The 16,740-nt window shown below is 47.9% G+C and overlaps 2 protein-coding genes across 13 annotated transcripts in view; one reads left to right on the forward strand and one right to left on the reverse strand.

Moving 5' to 3' along the window:
- The window catches only part of EML4 (EMAP like 4), a 160,291-nt gene extending 157,224 nt beyond the window's left edge, over positions 1 to 3,067 (forward strand). For all 11 annotated transcript variants that reach the window (XM_078444776.2, XM_060653455.3, XM_081795216.1 and 8 more), the window contains one exon: positions 302 to 3,067. In XM_078444776.2, coding sequence (XP_078300902.1) covers positions 302 to 775 — 474 coding nt within the window. In that variant the 3' untranslated portion in view covers positions 776 to 3,067. The remainder of the gene's footprint in view (positions 1 to 301) is intronic.
- LOC132691804 (uncharacterized) lies at positions 1,934 to 13,268 on the reverse strand. Of its 2 annotated transcripts, none has more exons than XR_013554752.2 (3): positions 11,201 to 13,268; positions 4,792 to 5,885; positions 1,934 to 4,672 (listed from the first exon to the last, which is right to left on the reverse strand). XR_013554752.2 is itself a non-coding variant. In XM_081795218.1 (3 exons), the coding sequence occupies exons 1-3, from the start codon at positions 5,927 to 5,929 to the stop codon at positions 4,482 to 4,484; spliced, it is 483 nt and encodes a 160-aa protein (XP_081651344.1). In that variant the 5' UTR covers positions 5,930 to 9,173; the 3' UTR covers positions 1,934 to 4,481. The 2 variants fall into 2 exon arrangements, 1 of the variants encoding a protein (XP_081651344.1); XM_081795218.1 differs by lacking the exon at positions 11,201 to 13,268 and having other exon boundaries at positions 4,792 to 4,911; positions 5,758 to 9,173.
- Positions 13,269 to 16,740: the final 3,472 nt, after the last annotated feature.

A 16,740-nucleotide genomic window follows, 5' to 3' on the forward strand; every position in this document is an offset into this window, starting at 1 on the left:
GGCTAATGTCTGTATAAGTATACCAAACTGATATCCAGAAGAGACAGACTGTTCGTTATTTTTTAAAATATATGGTCGACGGTATGGATGTGTGTCCAATTATTCTGTTTTGTTTCTCCCGTATAAGTAGGTATTGAAAGGAAATTGCTGCTAGTTCTGTTCCCCAGATTTGATGACTGTGGCTTTGGTCTGAATTACTGTTTCAGAAACTGAATTACTTCCCTTACCTAGTCACTTTCATTGCTGTAAGGAGGCATGTAAGGAATGAGGCTAATTTTCTGGTCTGATTTGTTTCACACAGGCTCCCAGTCACAAGTACAGCGCCCACAGCAGCCATGTCACCAATGTCAGTTTTACACACAGTGACAGTCACCTGATTTCAACTGGTGGAAAAGACATGAGCATCATTCAGTGGAAACTTGTAGAAAAGTTACCTTTGCCTCAAAATGAGATCGTAGCCGATGGTACTCTAACCAAAGCCCCCATCTCTTCCATTGAAAGTGTCATGCAGTCTGATACTCCCACACCGCCTCCGTCCCAGCCCTTAAATGAGGCAGCTGAAGACGAAAGTAGAATAAGCAATTCTCCCACACTTCTGGAGAACAGCCTGGAACAGACCATGGAGCCCAGCGAAGACCACATCGAGGAACAGAGTGAAGGGGGCAGCGAGGACCTCGGTGAGCCCATTTTTGAGGAGCCATCCAGCGAGATAAGCAAGGAGCAGAGTGAATCTGTTCTTACCGAGGACCGGCAAGGCCCCCCAGCCCTGTCTTAACACCAGGGCTTCAGCCCGAGTCTCTCTCCTCCTTCAGCTGCATGTGATCTTGTGATAGAGTTCAGATAACAGGCTGGGAAGCGACGCAGATCACTATTGATTGCGATTTGCGTTTCCACACGATCTGTTTTCAGTGGTCTTACCTTCAGTCTCAAATGCAGCCGACCATGTCGGTTGTTTGGTGTGTGTTGAAAATTAACCAAACTCTTAATAGCGAGAGAGACTGAAACATTAATGTCTCAGAAATGACCACGTATGTAAGTGGTGTGATGTAAATACTGGAAACAAAAACAGCAGTTGTATGGATTTGAAATCAACCCCTTGTTATCTGAACAAGTCTTCTTCAGGAACAACCAGAGGCATCACAAACACGGTTACTCATCTACTGGCTCAGACTGTGCTACTTTTTTTTCCCTGATGCAGAAAAAGAAATCAGGAAGAAAAAAACACTCTCTTACTGAGCTATCCTCCCACCCCAATTGTCTAGTGGAAATTTTTTAGTTAAAAACTTCAGTCTCGCCACAAGCGATGGTGTTGCCTTGAGTCCTAGCGCCCTTTGCTTCCACTAGCGGTAGGCGTCCAGATGCTGCCTTTCTAAGTCGTGATGAGGAACAGTCCCTTGATTTCTTGTGTGCAGACCTGTTGTATCTGAAAACTAAGAAAGCAGTGGTTTGTTAAAGAGCTTTTAATGTATATTAAACCATTAATTCTCAGAAATAATGGGTTCCTCCAAGGATTCCTTTACTGGCCGAAACATTTTGTAATGTTTGGCATCCACATGAATGGAAGAAGAAACCGCATGCCTATAAAACTATAATAATTACTTGGCTAATTTGAACTTAGCCTTCCTCATAATTTGTCTCTTTCATAACAGGAGAAATACAAATACAGTAAGTTTGAATTGGTGCTTGAAATTCATTGGTTTTATTGTAACTTTTATACAGATTACATTGAGGGATAAGACACTCAGCAAATTACAAATTCTTTTTTATAGAAATATAACAGTCACAGTCATTTTTTATAAATTGCATACTTAACAGACTTGCTACATATGCTCATTTTTCTCTGGTAGAGTTGCTGCAAGGCCTTGCAGTTCTGACACGGCTGCCCTCTGCTGTCATGGGCAACGCGTGTGTTATGCATTGGATAGTAGGGGGGTTTTGTTTTAAGTTTTGTCAGATAACTATGTTTTTCTTAAGTACATGTTTCCTACTATAAAAATAATTACTGACAAATACGCATTTCCTATATATTTGTTTATACATTGATTATAAAATACTGTTTTGATTTATTTTTTAACTTGCTGAATTGTTCTTTTGTTTTTTTGTTGTTTTTTTTTTTGTTGTTAGACCATGTTTAGAAACTTTGAGTTCAGAAGTCTTAAGTATGCAAGTGTTTACGTGATTGTGCCATTCCAAAGTGCATCAGAACTGTCATTCCCTTCTAGTATCTTCTCAGGAGTAATACAAATCAGGTATTTCATCACCATTTGGTAATTAATATACAAACTCCAGTGAACTCCCAAGGACACTCACAACATTTATATTCACATGCTGTATGTAAGGGTGTGGGTATGTGTGAAGGGGTGAGTGTAGACACTCTGTGTGTATCTATAGAAGATATACACCACATTGAAAATACTCAGTGTATATCTCTATGTGTATAGGTATATGTCCACGTATATCTCTTTCCTTTTGTTTACAGTTCAAAAAAAAACCTCAAAGGAGTTCTCTTCAAAAGAAGAGACCTAGATTCCAAGCAATCCACTTTTCAGTATGTTCTGTACATAATTATCAGAGAGCATCAATAAATGCCAGGCATATATACTTGCCTATTAGCGTAACTGAACCATCAAGATCAGCATGTGCTCCTTCCCTGCAAGAAAAATACTGAGATGAACGAGTAGTTCTAGAAGAAAAAGCATTTCTTTACCTGGGAGATACAGCTCTCTCCGATCAGCAGGGAGTGTGCCTGGGACACCAGTCACCGTTGCGGTTGCTGTGTACAATGAGATTTATGACGGTGATACTCTTGGGTGGTAGTTTCAAAAGACACTACTAATGCGCAGAAGCGTTCCAGCTCTCTTGCTGGCAACTACTGTTTAATGGTCAATTAAATCTGTGATAATGGTTGCAGGTGGGTGGGATTATGAAATTGTAGATGTTTTTAGAAAACTTGTGAATGAAAATGAATCCAAGTGTTTCATGTGAAGATGTTGAGCCATTTCTATCATGCATTCCTGTCTCATGGCAGAAGATTTTGAAGATTATGAAATAAAATAATCAAAATGTTTCCTGTGTCTTGACTCTTCCTTTGCTTGTGCTGCTCGTCTCCACGCTGTCCAGCCATCAGCTGACCACCGCTTGTGGACACAACCATCCTGGTGGGAACGAACTCCCATCTCGTTATGTTAGAGGAAATTACTTCTCATTTATGCTCCCAGTTAACAGGCGAGTAGCTTCATTTTCATTTATTTCACGACTACGCTTTCTCACGTTTAACACCGGATAACCCTGGTGATCCTGGCTACCTGCCGGACGGACTCCCGTCGCCGCCGCCCCGCGTCAGCCCTTGTGAAGGCCTCGCGCTCCGGAGGGCGCCGCGGCCCCAGCTGTCGCCGGCCCCCCTGTGTTGCGCAGGGACCCAGAGCCTCTGTACGCCACAACCATACGCCGGCTGCTACGACTTTTTCTCTCTGAAAAGTCAGATCGGGAGCATTCCATACGGTCCTCCATTTTAAAGGCACGGAGATGATGGGGTTTTCATCGTTCCCTCATTCATCCGCACTGACCCTGAATCTTGTGTTCGCAACCGCCCACAGACACGAACCCCTGAGAGGCTACCGTGGGGTAGGGATTACTTACCTCACCGATTCGGAGACAGAAGGGCTGACACATCTGAGCAAACTCACTGAACAATGTGATTTTTTCCTCTCAATAACATAAGGGGATCCCAAAGGGGGAAATGATGAATTCGATTTTGAGCACACTGAGGTGTTGGTTTAACTTCTAGAAGGAATTAGGTTTCCAGCTTAGAGCTGGCACTGAAACAGAGTTCAAGAACATGTTTCTGTTCTTGACAGGCCTGAAGAGCAGACATGTAGGACTTGGGGCAAGGAGAGCTGCCGGCGGGGCACCTGTGTGGCCCAGCGCGGTCCCATCACCCTGGCCCTCACGTGCCGGGAGTGTTCCCTGCGGGCGAGGAGAAGAGCTGGGAGACTGGGAAGTGGCCCGTGTTCCCAGACTTCGATACCGGCCAGGACTTCATGTTTTGTAACCTCAAAGCTTGCGCCTCTGCTACTCAAACTAGGAGACAGACATCCTTTAGGAACAGGGAGGGAGGAGGAGAGAAGGAGGGTAAATCTTTGGAGAATCGGCCAAGGGGCTAGGGAAACAGGGAGCCTGTGTCCATCTCCGACTTGGCTGCGGGAGTGAGTGGGGGAAGCCCCTGCCCGCAGGCTGCCCATCTGTCGCCAGCACGGAAGCCTGTCCCTGCTGGAGCAGCCGCCTTGGCCTGGGACGCCCAGGACTGGAGTCCTCGAGGACCACAGAAAGGTCTCAGGCATTTTTCCCAAAAACACAGATGTAACTCTTTGTAAAGAGGCAGCTCCTGCTCTCCTCACGGGGTCATACATAATGTTACACTTTCTGTGCTAACCGGTTCACCTATTCCAAAGAAAACCTGAATTTCTACTCTACGTGCGTTACTAAATCCCTACGATAACCCTTAATGCTCTGATATAAAGGCAAAAGAATAAAGAGAATCCCAAACGGAAAAAAGTCTCACCGTCTCTGGAAACGTCAGCTTGTTTCACTTCTGCATCCCTGGGTGACGTCCTCGGGAGACCGTGGCTTACTGAACCGAACACGTTTTTGTGGTGGTTGTTTTTAACCAATCCTGAAATATGGCAGAAAAAACTTACTGGTGCTACTTCTGTATCTCAAAGGACGAAAACAGGAAACGGGCAAAAACAAAAAACAAATGCTCCGTGGCTAAAATCCGGTCCCGCCACATACCTAATTGCTGTTCCACGGTAACAGCTGGCACCTCAGATGACACGTGCTTTCCGTGTGTTAACTCATTCAGTTCTTCCAACAATCCTAAACTCCATTCTCTCCATTCTACACACAAGGCAACTTGAGGAACAGAGAAGTCAGGTCACACTACTAGCAGGTGGCCGAGCCAAGGCTGGAAGCCAGGTCCTCCGGCCTCCAGAGTGACCATTTAGTCGCCGTTAATACAAAGGATGAACTAGGTTAAACGAATAGCAAGCATTTCAGAGCAGCAGAAGGAAAAACCACAGGAAGCAATCAGACCCGGAGAAGACAGCACAGGGCTGCGAAGAGAGTCACAAAGGTGAAGGGACCCTTCTCATGCACAAGTGCCCTCTCCCGCCGCCCCTATAACCAGAGCGCAGGGCAGAGAAGCTTCCAGGCCCTTACATCATCCTGTGGCACCTGCAGCCGGCAACTGCCTGCTCTTCCTGCCTTCTTTGGCCAGAGTCAGGCACATGCGTCCTCCGTCCCTAATGTTCAGTTTAAACCTGTTTGGCGACGCTGCTCCCTCATTTTTCAAGCTTTGGGCAATTTCCATTACACCCAAAAAGGAGCGTAGCAACTTCTGTCATTAGCCAAGTGCATTCTCCACTCTGTCCCCATTCCCCATCCCACGGCAGGCCCCGCTCGGCCACGGGGCTTTGATCTTGCACCTCCTGTCCCTCAGCAATGTAAGCATGTGGTCCTGAAAATAGATCTTCCTAGGGAGCCGCCCATCGACACAGAGATGAATATGCATAATCACGGTGCTGATGGCTAAACATCTTAGTGGGATGACACAAAACCGGCTCCAGAGGCAGATTTCAACTCCTGGCAGAGTTTACTTTCCCCAGATCTCACAACAGGAACGGCAAACACAGAGGGTACCAGAAGAAATGGTCCCAGGTGGGAAAAATAACCTTTCAGTAAAAAGCCAAGCCTTCATACCTGATCTTCCCGCTTCCTTCTGGATGTTCACACAGCCACCGGGCCACAGCGCTCGGGAAAGGTCCTCGGAGCCTGCCTCGCACAGTGATGCCCAGTTAGCCAACACCGGGCTGGGCTGACCTGGAAACCTGGTTGGGAGCAGGGAAACCAGAAGCCGGCATTCTCTTACCATGTCAACCGCCAAACACTAGTTCGGTTAACCTGAGTCGGGTGTCTGGACAAGGCGGGTCCTCTTGATTCTACAGACTCGTCTCCCTGAGATAAAAACGTCCTCTGCCGCCAGCACCTTCCAAGTGGTAGCCAGCGGGCTACCTGGGACGTGTGTGTGGCACCACATCCGAAGGAGTCGTCCACGCACCAGGTGTTGGTCACCACCTGCCTCATGCAAGGAGCTGTGCCGGGATCAGCAGGGAACCCGATGGCCAGACTGACCCGGCCCTGCCCTCGCGGCGCACGTAACCAAGAAAGGTGGGATAGTTTAGGATTCGTATATAGCCAAGTCGGCTTCCCCCCAAGTTAGAAAACTTAACTGCATGCTATAAACAGTATATGATCTGAAACGTGACGAGTATCCTTCACCAAGGAATCTTGGGTTGGTCATTTACTGCAACCACCCACCCATTGCTTAGATTCTCTAACAACAGCCAAAAGGTGAAATTTTTATGTTTAATAAAAAATGATGCTGGGGCACCTGGGTAGCTCAGGCGGTTAAACACCTGACTCTTGATTTCGGCTCAGGTCACCATCTCAGTTTGTGAGTCTCAGACTCGGTACTGGCAAGGGCGGAGCCTCCTTGGGATTCTCTCCCTCTGCCCCTCCCCCCACACACATGCATTCCCTCTAAATTGACTACTTAACAAACAAAAGAACCATTGATACATGAAAATTTAGAAGCCTAAGAGTATTCATTATTCATAGTGAAAAAACCAATCTTGAAAGCTTATCAACTGTATTTCCATGTCCATAACATTCTTGAAATGACCAAACTACAGACAACTGGTTAGTAATTGCCAGGGGACAGGCTGCTTGTCAGGGGCGCTTGGCTCCCAGGGTCTGTGGGAGAATTCCTAGCCCATCTCAGGCAAGGTGGAGACGACATCTGCCATGGAGTGGGGGGGAGGGGGCAAGAGGCGACCTGGGGGCCCTGAGGATCCACCGGGCGGTGAGCCCCTCGGATGACAGGCACGGAGGGAAGATGGCCCTCTGGTGTCCTCCCGCTTGGCTGGGCCACTCGGTACCCCTCCCTCCTGGTTTCTCACCGGCTTCTTCGGATCTGGAAACTCCCTTTCTCGGAAACCCTCTCCTGAAGCGACCCTGCTGCTGCTTCCTGCCCTCGGGGGCCGGAGCTGAATCACCTTCCCTTATTCAGAACTAATGAAATGACAAGAAAAAAAAATTCCACTCCTTAGGCGGCCCTCCAGAAACCGGTGCAGAATTGAGATTAGGTTATCAAGGTTTCTCCCTTGAGAGAGACAGAGCCCGGCTTCCCGGGCAAAATCCATTTTCACGTGGCCTACTGTTTGCTGCCCGTGAATACCCCCTCACCAGAATCATTACAGGAATGTTTGCCAGGCTTTGACATTTCCATTTAGAAGATGAATTAATTCGGGGCTGAGCCAAGAGTCCCCTCCCTCCTGGAGGAACTGTGTTAAGACTCAGCCCTCACAGGACCCTGGAGCATCGGGAAGATCCAATCCGGTTCTCGTGGCACCACGGGTCGGCCCTGCCTCTGGGCAAGTGAGGAATCTGACAGAGAAAACAAAGCTGAGATGAGAAAGCCATTTTTCACTGTGGGCTTAGGTAAGTTTAGGTGCCATCAGCGAGGGCCAGACCCACGCACAGCATCCGAGGCACGGGGGAGGCCCATCCGGCGAGCTTTGGGCTCTGCCCCTACCTGCCCAGTGAAGGCCCAGCATCCACAGAACAGGAGAGAAAGAGCCCAGCTGTGCCACACGCACAGGGAGGGAAGGCTGTCCCCTCCCGACGGCCGGCTGGAGCCTCCCACACAATGAACAGTGTTTGCACTGGAAGCGGGGAGCAGCACGACAGATTGTCAGGAAAGCCAGGAAAGCCTGCAGATGGCTCCCTTAATAAAGCCGCCATGGAGGGCCGCCGAAGCTGAAGTGGTTTCTATGGGAAACCCACACATTAAAATAGAAGACAGTTCTTTTAAATTAAATTACAGTCATTAATCACCTTTTTAAATTAAACGTTATCAAATTTAAACACAGGGATTCGGCGGGGAGGGCACGCAGGGAGCCACAGACGTGGCCGTTCGCACTGGTGGGAGCTACGGACAAGAGCACGGGAGAGTCCTCGGGTATGGCTGTGACCTGAGGATCGCGCCCCCTCCCTGCTCGGATTCCACGTCGGGGTCTGTTCTATGCCCCCCATTCGACAGCGCGAGGAACACACGCTAGTGAACACGGGAGGGCTGGCAGGGAGGCTTCCGAGGACACGGTCACACGCACGCCGCCCTACAGAGCCAGCCCGTGGCCGCACCTCTCGGCGTGAGCGACACCGGCCCTCATTCTTCCTTGAATATCCACCCTCTCCCGACACCACAGGCTCCAGGCTTCCTTGTTCCCTCCGTCTTCCTCCCTCCTTCCTCCCTCCTTCCTCCCTTCCTTCCATCTTCCTTCCGAAGTGTAGCAAAAAACCCGCCACCCAAAGATATGCCACTCTGGTAGAGTGATGCCTTCGGGCTGGAGGCACTTGGAAACCAGCAGATGCAGGGAGAGCCTTTCTCTGAACCCCCTTCCTGCCTCAAGACAGATGCTCCCAAAGGAACTCGATTGTCACAGATCCCCTCCCTGGGGGTGTCTTCAGCCATTACCACAGGAGAGGAGACCAGAAGCGGGGCGCCACATGCTCACAAGCTTTGTCACAAGCTGTTCTTCTAAGGGCCCTTTCACCTTCCTCAAAAATCGTCTTCTTCCCCCTCCGAGGCCTGCCTTCCCCTTTCCTTCCCGAGAGCTATTGAAGCCTGAGCTCTAAGCCACCTCAGGGGATGAGTCACTGCCCCCCGGGCATCTCCCATGATGTACACAGGGGGTAAACATGTTATTAAACTCTTTTCTCTTGTTAATCTTTTATGACAGGGGTCTGGGCCAAGAAGTCAGAAGAGGGGAAAGAAAATTATTTTTCCTTCCCTACACTTCCATCCTTTTTTTTTTTTTTTTTTTTTTTGGTAAGACTGTTGTTTAGGTGTAACTTACAGTAGGGCGCCCAGATCTTAGCGTATCGGTCTATATGCGCACATACGTGTAATCACCCACATGAAGACACGGAATGTTCTTCACAAGGCTGACCTCTATCACCACGGGTTAGTTTCTCCTGGTTTTGACATTTATATACGTGGAATCACATGCTATGTTCTGTGTCTGGCTTCTTCCATATAACGTGTCCATGCTCCCCCTATGAGCCACCACAAGCCCCTCTCCTCCCCACCCACTCTGCAAATAGTGCTGTTTCCCCCATTCTGGCTCCTCACTTACACCACTGCCCCTGAATCCTGCTCTCTCTCCAATTTCTTTTCTTCTCTTTTTAATTTTTTTTTTTTTAACATTTTCATTCATTTTTTGAGAGCCAGAGAGCAAGCACCAGCTGGGGAGGGCCAGAGAGGGAGACACAGAATCCAAAGCAGGCTCCAGGCTCCGAGTTGTCAGCACAGAGCCCGACGTGGGGCTCGAACCCATGAGATCATGACCTGAGCGCAAGTCGGCCACTTAGCCGAGACGCCCAGGCGCCCCTCACTCTCCAATTTCTATCTCCAGACCCAACTGCCTATCGGAATTCTTTGCCTAGAGGCCTCACAGACCATCCATTTTTCCCTAACAAAACATGCCTTGCTGTTTACCCGCCATCTTGTGCCTCCACCCGCCCAGAAGCCAAGCCGAGTCAACAACGGAACCTTTCTCTCGCTCTCACACGCACACATACACGCACCCACGCACACACGCCAGGGTCGTTCATGAGCTGGCCCGAGCCTCCCTCTTCAGTCACGGATTCTAACATTCCTGTCTCCCCACCTCGTCACGCACATGCAAGATGCTCTCACACATCAGCACGTGCTCGTCCCTCAGGCCAACGTCCTTCCCCACCTGCAATGCACTACGCAATTTACACAGTGGCCCTTCCGTCCCTGCTGCTCCTCCCCGCGCCCTGCCTCCGCCTCCAGATGTTCTGTCGCACGTTGCTTGTGCTCATCATTCCGTGAACTCTGGAGACCAGAGACAGGGTCACCCCTCTCTGGTCTCTCCTGCCCCACAGAATCTGGCACACAGCAATTAGAGAAGGAACAGTCTGTGCTGAGGGTTAGTGATGGTAAAGATCGGGCTGACAGGGGAACAGGGTGTCTTATCTATCCTCAAATAAGCCCAGACCTGCTCCTGGCAAAGTCTTGTGGGAAAGGACAACAGGGCACCTGATGGCCCATAAGGTTAAGAACATAAAACTCGTGGGGTGCCTGGGTAGCTCAGTCGGTTAAGTGTCCGACTTCGGCTCAGGTCATGATCTCGCGGTCCGTGAGTTCGAGCCCCGCGTCGGGCTCTGTGCTGACAGCTCAGAGCCTGGAGCCTGCTTGGGATTCTGTGTCTCCCCCTCTTTCTACTCCTCCCCTGCTCACGCTCTGTGTCTGTCTCTCACTAATAAATAAATGTTAAAAAAAAAACAAAACAAAAAAAAACAAAAAAAACACATAAAACTCGTGAAGAGCCGGAGACAGCCCAGGGAGCAAGGGAACCAGGAAAGAAAAGAACAAGATTCGCAGAGCCAGCTCAGAAGCCGGGGGGGGGGGGGGGGGGGGGGGGGGGGAGGGGGTTGTGACCAATAGCACTAAGAAACCCCAGGCCTGAGCGGCTCTTGGGGACAAAGCCTGAGGTATGACTGTCTTTGCAAGTAGAGTCAAGCTGCCTCTTCTGTTTTAAGATTTTATTTTTCAAGTAATCTCCACACCCAACATGGGATTCGAACTCACAACCCCAAGATGAAGGGTCAACTCACTCTACCAACGGAGCCAGCCAGGCACCCCGCCCTGTTTTTCTTTATTTATTTTTGAGATAGACAGTGAGCAGGGGAGAAACAGAGAGAGAGAGAGGGAGGGAGGGAGGGAGAGAGAAAGAGACAGAATCCCAAGCAGGCTGCACACCGTCAGCGCAGAGCCGGATGCGGGGCTCAATCTCACAAACTGTGAGATCACAACCTGGGCCAAAATCAAGAGTCAGACACACCTAATCAACAGAGCCGCCCAGGCGCCTCCCCTCCCCCCCTCTTCTGTTTTTAATGGCAGCAAGCGCACGCCCCTCGCAACCCACAAGCCCTCCTGGGCAGACCAACTTCCCAGGCTGGGCAGACTACTTAACCATTCCTCAACCTGGTCTCCCGCAGCCACGGGACACATGTCTGCAAGTCACCTCAACCAGCCACAGCAGTGAAGACTTACCCCAGCCTTCGGCCATGGCCCGCCTCCCCGATTCTTCCAGACGTTCAATGAATAGGTCCTGACCGAAGGAGGGACGGGCAGACACAAAGTTACAAACAATTTTCCAAATGACCGTTTCTTCAAGAAGACGTAATTCCAGAGGAGAAAAGGGAACAGACACCGAGCATAAACAAAGGCTCTTCTGTGCGACTCTGCTTTAATTAGAATGACAACTAATTGAAAGCAATTTAATGTTGGTTCACGAAAGGTTAATGGAATTCATGTTTTGGAGATGCCGAATGCAACACAGACTCAGCCAGAAATACAAATCTAACCTTTATTCTCTTTAATTATTCGGTCAGAATAATTTCCTGGGAGCGGGTTTCGTCTCTGGATGGCTTTAATTAAACACCACTGAACTTTGAAGTTGACATCAACTCATCCAGCTGCAACTCAATTTTCAAATTAATCTGCTGTCTAACACGGAGGTTCTGTGGCCTGAGCAGGGGAGCTGTGGGGGAGCAGGAGACGGGCCTGGAGCCTGGCAGGTAATAACGGGTTCTGGAACGCCATCTTCTTGCCCACCCTCTCTGGTGGCAAGGCAATCCCGTAACCTCTGCCAGCGCCTGAGGAGAGGGGCTTGCGCTGAGCTGAGCGACCAAGCTGCCTCCTTCCTCAGCTTTTCCCCACAGATGCTGCGGACGGCGGACTCCTGCCCAAGCCCCGCTCTACTCCTGCCTACCTGCCCTGCTCCCACATCTCCCCGCTCCCGGGGCGGCTGAAGCGCGTGACGGGCCCTCAGGAACCCCCTCTAAGCCGGCAGCCCGCGCTGCAGCCCAGCCCCAGCCTCGAGCTCTCCGGGTCGGCCTTCCCAGGCCTTCCCGCTGCCGACCAGGAGGGGGCGCCAGCACGTCCCGCAGCCTGGGCCGGCACTTCCACTGGAATGCGCTATTTACGCTTGGCAAATCCGGCCAGTATGTATGTGTTGGGCGGTGTGAAGCGCCATCGCTTTGGCCCTGAGGTCCACCCATGAGACCATGACAAAGCTCAAGGTCATGGCCAAGGTCAGGACAAGGGAAGGCATGATGTCCCAGGAGGGCTTTGTCAGAACTCAGAGAAAAAGAGAAAAACTCCATTCCCAGCCACTCTGCTGGCCCTTTCCATTAGTTTTTGTAGCAACTCCCTTGGAAAGCAGTTCTAACGGACTCCAGACCCTGAGCAAAAGCAGCATCTGTCCTCTGTCCACGCATCCAGCACCTCCTGAGCCAGCACAGCACCCCCTGCACCCTGGTACCACACAGAGGTCAGGATTCCCAATTGAAGCTTATGCAAGTGACAGCTGCCAATGGCAGAAAAGGCGAATGACCCATCCCACCCCTGTCCCCACCCTGGGAGGCTCCAGAAGGAGCTAAAGATATTCTCTCTACTGAAACTTGAGGCTGGTTTCCGGTGACTGGACAACTAGACATTTCCTACCATGTGCAACAGACGAGAAACAGAGAAAGAAAAAGCTGCACAGCCAACAGTGACAGAAACATCACGCACCGTGATCCCAAAAGCAAGTCTTTGTGAGGCCCAGCTCCACTGGGGTTCTAGAAAATCCCTCTTTCTGCACCGGCTGGTTTTAATAAATTTCTGGGAGTTATGACCAGAAGAGGTTTGGCTCACACAGAAGTCAACAGAGTCTGTTCCAGAGAAGTCAGCCACATGGACCAATGACATTTACAGCATTATCAAAGAGCACCTGGACATATGTGGGCAAAGTATCCGAAAAGACAGTAGACAAAAAAAAAAAAGAAATAACTTGAAAAATGAAAGGATTTTAGGGGTGCCTGGCTGGCTCAGCTGTGGAGCATGCAACTCTTGATCTCAGATTGGTAGTTCAAGCCCCATGTTGTGTATAGACATTACTTAAAAATAAGGGGCACCTGTGTGGCTCAGTCGGTTAAGTATCTGACCCTTGATTGCGGCTCAGGTCATGATCTCATGGTTTGTGAGTTCAAGCCCCACATCGGGCTCTGTGTGGACAGCAAGGAGCCTGCTTAGGATTCTCTCACTCCTCTCTCTGCCCCTCCCCTGATTTCTCTCTCAAAATAAATAAACTTAAAAAAAAAAAAGGATTGGGGCGCCTGGGTGGCTCAGTCGGTTGAGCGTCCGACTTCAGCTCAGGTCACGATTTCACGGTTCGTGAGTTCGAGCCCCGCGTCAGGCTCTGGGCTGATGGCTCAGAGCCTGGAGCCTGCTTCCGATTGTGTGTCTCCCTCTCTCTCTGCCCCTCCCCCATTCATGCTCTGTCTCTCTCTGTCTCAAAAATAAATAAACATTAAAAAAAATTTAAAAAAAAAAAAAAAAAAAAAAAAAAGGATTTTAAAAGTTAAAAATAAATTTTAAATAAAAGAAAGATATTCAACATCACTCATTATAATAGAAAGACAATGTAAACCAAAGAAACGTTACCACTTACCAGGATGGCAAAGACAAAATTTGATACAGCACTTTGCTGGCAAAAGGGAGGAGAAACAGGCACCCTCATCACAGCTAAACAGGAACAAACACCAGCACTATTCTGTTAGTAAGGAGTAGCTATCAAAATTGGAAACACACATCCCCTTTGCCTTACAGTCTCACTTTTAGAAATTATCCTACAAATACATTCAACAATATGTAAAATGAGATGGAAAGGTTATATATTAAAGCAGTGTTTATAAAAGCAAAAAACTTAAGACTAAATACCCATCAAAAGGAGACTAGCTAAATAAACTATGGTGTGTTCATAAAATAGAATATAATTCACAAAAATGAGGCAGAGAACAAGTTCCAGACTATGACTGACTAGTAGGAATGTATAGTACCATTTGGGCAAAAATAAAACAGGCAGAGAAGGAAAATGCATCCGTATATAAAAATAGAACATATCTGAAAGTAAACAGAGGAAACTAGAGTAGAGAAAAAAACAAGGTAAGCATAGAAAGCATCTTGTGTGTCAGAACGTACAGAAAACACACAAACACGGATGGGGCATGTCAAAAGGACACGGAAGCAAAGTCTGGGCTGCATTTAAGCACTGGAATGATTAATGACAGGGATGGTTATTATAGTGAATGAGGAAATTACACTAAAGCGTCTTAAAGGAGTGGGGGTAACCCAGCTTCCCAGGAAAATGTCAACAGTGTAGAAGGAATGACAGACTACAGAATCACTTTTTTACAACCACCTTAAGGAATAAATGATTCAGTCAAGAATCACCAAGGACTACTATACTGGGTACAACACTGCCGAGGACAGGATATTCCCAGTCTCAACTACCACCCCATAGATTACTTACTAGTTACAAAGGGAAAGGGTATCTTATAAGGGAGAAATCTAACAGACAACAGCTGAATTAAGTTATCCTAACTTCAAATTGCCAATAATGGGACAAACTGGTATCGAGTGCCACTTGATATAGTAAGAATACATCGTATATGAAGAATTCCTGACAAAAATGTTTTAACTTCAACCCAATCATAAGGAGACAGTAAGACAAATCCAAGTTGAAGGATGTTCTACAAAACACCGCCCTGAACTCTCCAAACTCTGTGACGAAGGGCACTGGGGCTACTCTGGATCAAAAAAGACTAAAGGGACATGACAATTAAAGACAATGTGTGATCCTTGAATGGATCCTGAAACTAAAAACAAAAGCCAACTGGCACTGCTGGAAGAAATGTAAAATGATAAAGCTGATTTAGGAAGTCTGGCAATTCTTCAAAAAAATAAACACGGAGTTACCATATGACCCAGCAATTCCACTCCTAGGTATATCCTAGGCAGGTACCCAAGAGAAACGAAAACACAGGCCTGTTCAAAAACTTGTATATCAACTTCCATCTAAGCATATTCATAGTAGTCAAAAGTGGAAATAACCCAAATCCATCAACTGATGAACAGATAAACAAAATGTGGGGTGTCTATACAATGAAACATTATTCAGCCACGAAAAGGAATGAAGTTTTGACACAATGCCACAACATGGATGAACCTCAAAATCATTACAATGAGAGAAAACAGTCACAGAAGATCACACGTTAAATGCTATTTACGGGGCACCTGGGCGGCCCCTGGGCTTGGTTAAGTGTCTGACTTTTGATTTCGGCTCAGGTCATTACTTCACAGGTTTGTGAGATTGAGCCCCACATCGGGCTTGATGCTGACAGTGTGGAGCCTGCTTGGGATTCTCTCTCTCTGCCCCTCTCGTGTGCTGGATCTCTCTCAAACAAACAAAAAAAAGATATTTACATAAAATACCCAGAAAAAAAAAATCTATAGAGACAGAAAATAGAGATCAGTGGTTGCCTAAGGCTAGGAGGTAGGGTGAGGAAGATGAACAACTGCTAACAGGCACAGGCAGAGAGCTTCCTCTTAGGGTCATGAAAATATTTTAAAATTGATTGTGGTGATGGTTGCACAACTCTGTATATGATAAAAACCACTCAACTGTACACTTTAAATGTTTCTGAGAGAGCAAGTGTGTGTGCGCAGAAGCAGAGGGGGAGGGGCAGAAGTGGGGGGAAAGAGAAACCTAAGCAGGCTCCACGCTCAGCGTGCCCCAAAGGGGGCTCAATCCCTAAGACCCTGGGATCATGACCTAAGATGAAATCAAGAGTGGGACTCTTGGGGAGTTTGGGTGGCTCAGTCGGTTGAGCATCCAACTTCCACTCAGGCCATGACCTCGCCGTTCATGGGTTCAAACCCCATATTGGGCTCTGTGCTGACGGCTCAGAGCCTGAAGCCTGCTTCTCTCTCCCTCTCCCACCCTCCCTCTCAAAAATAAGTCAACATTAAAAAAAAAAAAAAAAAAAGACACTCAACCAAGCCACCCCGGCACCCCTGAATTGCACACTTTAAATAGGTAAATTGGGGGCACCTGGGTGGCTCAGTCAGTTGAGCGTCCGACTTCGGCTCAGGTCATGATCTCATGGTTCGTGGGTTAGAGCCCCACCATCAGGCTCTGTGCTAACAGCTCAGAGCCTGGAGCCTGTTTCAGATTCTGTGTCTCCCTCTCTCTCTGCCCCTCCCCTGCTCAAGCTTTCCCTCTCTCAAAAATAAACAAAAAAATAGGTGAATTGTATGGTATGTGAATTATATCCCAATAAAGTTGTTATTTTTAAAAACACAACTATAAAGGATACATCATTGTGATACCTGGGAAAATTAAATATAGAATATATATTAAATAGTATTGTTATCAATGTTAATCTGAGTGTGGCAACTATGTTATGATCATGAAGGAGAATGTCCTTATTCTTAGGAGACACTGCCTAAAGGAATTATGGCTGAACTATTACAATTGCATGGCTTAATCTTAAATGATTCAGCAAAAAACAAATGTGTTTACGTACATTCATTGTGTGCCCGCCATTTGTAAGAGAGCAAGAAAAGGCAAAGGTGGCAATTATTGCTAAGTGAAGGATATACTGTGTATATCATACTATTCTTATAATCTTCCTGTAGTCTGAAAGTTTTCAAACTAAAAACTTGGGGGAAATACCAGAGAAGAATACAGTTTAGATTTGTATAGG

This window comes from Panthera onca, chromosome A3, assembly GCF_046562875.1.
Source record: "Panthera onca isolate mPanOnc1 chromosome A3, mPanOnc1 haplotype 2, whole genome shotgun sequence".
Taxonomy (NCBI): Eukaryota; Metazoa; Chordata; class Mammalia; order Carnivora; family Felidae; genus Panthera; species Panthera onca.

Coding starts and splice junctions, on each gene's coding strand:
- LOC132691804 (XM_081795218.1), bottom strand. CDS start 5,929: ATGGTAAGAGAATGCCGGCTTCTGGTTTCCCTGCTCCCAACCAGGTTT. Junction 4,912..5,757: donor GAAGGAAGCGGGAAGATCAG/GTATGAAGGCTT, acceptor CTGTTCCTCAAG/TTGCCTTGTGTGTAGAATGG. Junction 4,673..4,791: donor TACCGTGGAACAGCAATTAG/GTATGTGGCGGG, acceptor GCCATATTTCAG/GATTGGTTAAAAACAACCAC.